Source organism: Penaeus japonicus, unplaced genomic scaffold (assembly GCF_977035675.1).
Source record: "Penaeus japonicus unplaced genomic scaffold, GWHDUDI00000001_assembly GWHDUDI00000021, whole genome shotgun sequence".
In the NCBI taxonomy this organism is placed as follows: domain Eukaryota; kingdom Metazoa; phylum Arthropoda; class Malacostraca; order Decapoda; family Penaeidae; genus Penaeus; species Penaeus japonicus.
Window position 1 is genome coordinate 10,169,071 of NW_028234423.1, and position 2,500 is coordinate 10,171,570.

General features: G+C 30.5%; 1 protein-coding gene across 50 annotated transcripts in view; it reads right to left on the bottom strand.

Annotated features, from left to right (window-relative positions):
* The window catches only part of LOC122255487 (scribble planar cell polarity protein), a 247,701-nt gene that overhangs the window by 13,826 nt on the left and 231,375 nt on the right, over window positions 1-2,500 (bottom strand). For all 50 annotated transcript variants that reach the window (XM_086548694.1, XM_086548713.1, XM_086548683.1 and 47 more), the window contains one exon: window positions 1,834-1,936. In XM_086548694.1, coding sequence (XP_086404820.1) covers window positions 1,834-1,936 — 103 coding nt within the window. The remainder of the gene's footprint in view (window positions 1-1,833; window positions 1,937-2,500) is intronic.

Below are 2,500 nucleotides of genomic sequence, written 5' to 3' on the forward strand. Positions count from 1 at the left end.
GTTACATGTACCAAAAACTGTTGCTTTTCTGCTATTTCTGTTTATAAAAACATTGAGTTTAATGTTGTATGTTTTCTTTAATAACTTTAGGTCTTTAACTTCCTTTTGTATAAAAGAAACTACAGTGTAAGTTATGTACTCATGTCTCAAGTAATTATCATTTCAGTAAATTCTTGGCATTTAAGAGGCAATCAGTAAAGTGGAAAAAAAAACAGTACAAAAGTAAAAGCCGTACATCTTCTCTGGTATATATGTCTTGTAAAAGAGCTTGAATCCACAGCCACAGTACATAATATAGTAATAAGGCATGTACTATTACCAATCTCTTTGAACACATACTAGAACTACTGCGACACCACTTTTCAAGTGTTTTCCATGCCAATAACACAGATATGATCAATCCACATGTACATGTATATGTACATATGCATGTATGTATGTATGTATGTATGTATGTATGTATGTATGTATGTATGTATGTATGTATGAATGTACATATGTATGTATGTATGTATAAATATATATATATATATATATATATATATATATATATATATATATATATATATATATATATGTATATATATATGTATAAATGTATGTATGTATGTATGCATATATGGTTATATGTATATATGGTGTATGTATGTATGGTTGTATGTATATATGTATGTATGTATTTATAGGTGTGTGTAAGAGAGAGATCTTGAACTACCTATGTACACAATTTTGTTGTATACTTCTCTACTAACACTGCCTGTTTGCAAGCATGTCATACAAATTTAACAATCAAATGTATGGGCTATATCTTCCCATCCATATAAAACACAACTGAAAATAAGTTCAAGTTAAATTAAATAATAAATACAAAATATACATGATACCAACCACAAATACAAAAACATAATGAGTAAATGTCTATATAAATATATATATACACATACTTTTTTCATAATAAACACATAAAATACTTTGTATGAATCTCTGACTCAAGGTAGTATCACATGAGGCTTAATGTCTTGGTCACTGGCATCCAAAGTAGTGTACATGGCAAGCAATGTCCATACAATTCAGGGAATACCAAGCCAATGCCAGTCAACACAAAATATAGTATGTGTGCACAATCACTACTTTGAAAATTTACCCATTCATCTATCCTGTATTGTCAATGAAGATTTTAAATATGGTCTGAATATATACAAACTAACAAAATGTGCACATACTTTCCTTTCTTCAAACAATTTTTTTTTTAGATGTTTTAGCTATGACTTGTGACATCAGACTGTAATTGTACTATTGGACAAATGTATAAGTTCAGCAAAGCCAAGAAAAATTGACCATGAAAATGGGTTCTGTTTCATCTTTCTGGGTGCCAAGAGCAGACAGATGACCAGGAGAGTAAGACCCATGTGATAGGACCTTAACATATCTCATGCGTTCAAGTAAGTACAAAATGCACTCTATATATAATCTTGACACACACTGGTTACATGCTTCGGGACACCTTAGCCTGGAATTCCAATCTAAATGCATATCTATCAGCAAAACTGGGTTTGTATAGAAAGACTGGATTACAAAGTCAAATGAATCTCATTCCATCTAAAATTATGCCATCTGGACAAATTAAATATATGCAATGCAGGCAGTGTATGCAAAATTACAAAAAGTATAGTGTGGAATATGAGAAAAAAAATGTTCCTAACTTTTCATTTCAACTGTTATATATACTATTAAAACATAGTGACCTTGTAATTTCTTCTCTTTTTTTTCTTTTTCCTTATTTCTCCTTCATTCATATTAATTACCTATAGCCATGGTTTTGTAATTGCCTACCTTTTGGTGCAGTCTCTTTGTCCCTTTTTATTTCATCTTCAAAGAACTTCATTCTGTCTTTTAATGTCATCTTCTTTGGGACCTCACTGGGTGCCTCTTCAACCTGTTGAGGAAGAGAGAAACCCCTAGAATATTTGCCTTGTGCATCACATCTCAATCATAAGCTTCGACGGCCTGTCCTTACTTATAGTTAAGCAGTCAGAATATCACCCTACCATTAATGTTTAATTTCTTAAAAATTATCTGATAAGAACCATGACAGATGGTAATTAAATAACAAAATGCTAATTAGAAAATTGTTTTCTATTTTGTTTGAATATAAGACATACAAACTGCTAAATGGTTAATCTGTGACACAATTCATCTCTCAATGAAGACTCTCATTAGCTACAGTAACAGATGATTCCATCTCACGCTACACTCAATAGTAATTTAAAAGATGTATATATCAACAAACATCATCAAATTCAGAATTTTTGCAGCTACTGTGTTCTAATCATAAACATTATATGGTGCTCACTACAGCTCCTTTATATCAACAAAATCATAGTACATATTCAAAAAAGCATCAGGTAGAGATAAGTCAGAACAAAAAATATATGAATAAATAGATACTTATATAAATTAATAAAAATTGAGCAAAAGGCACACTGCAATCCAAAACAGA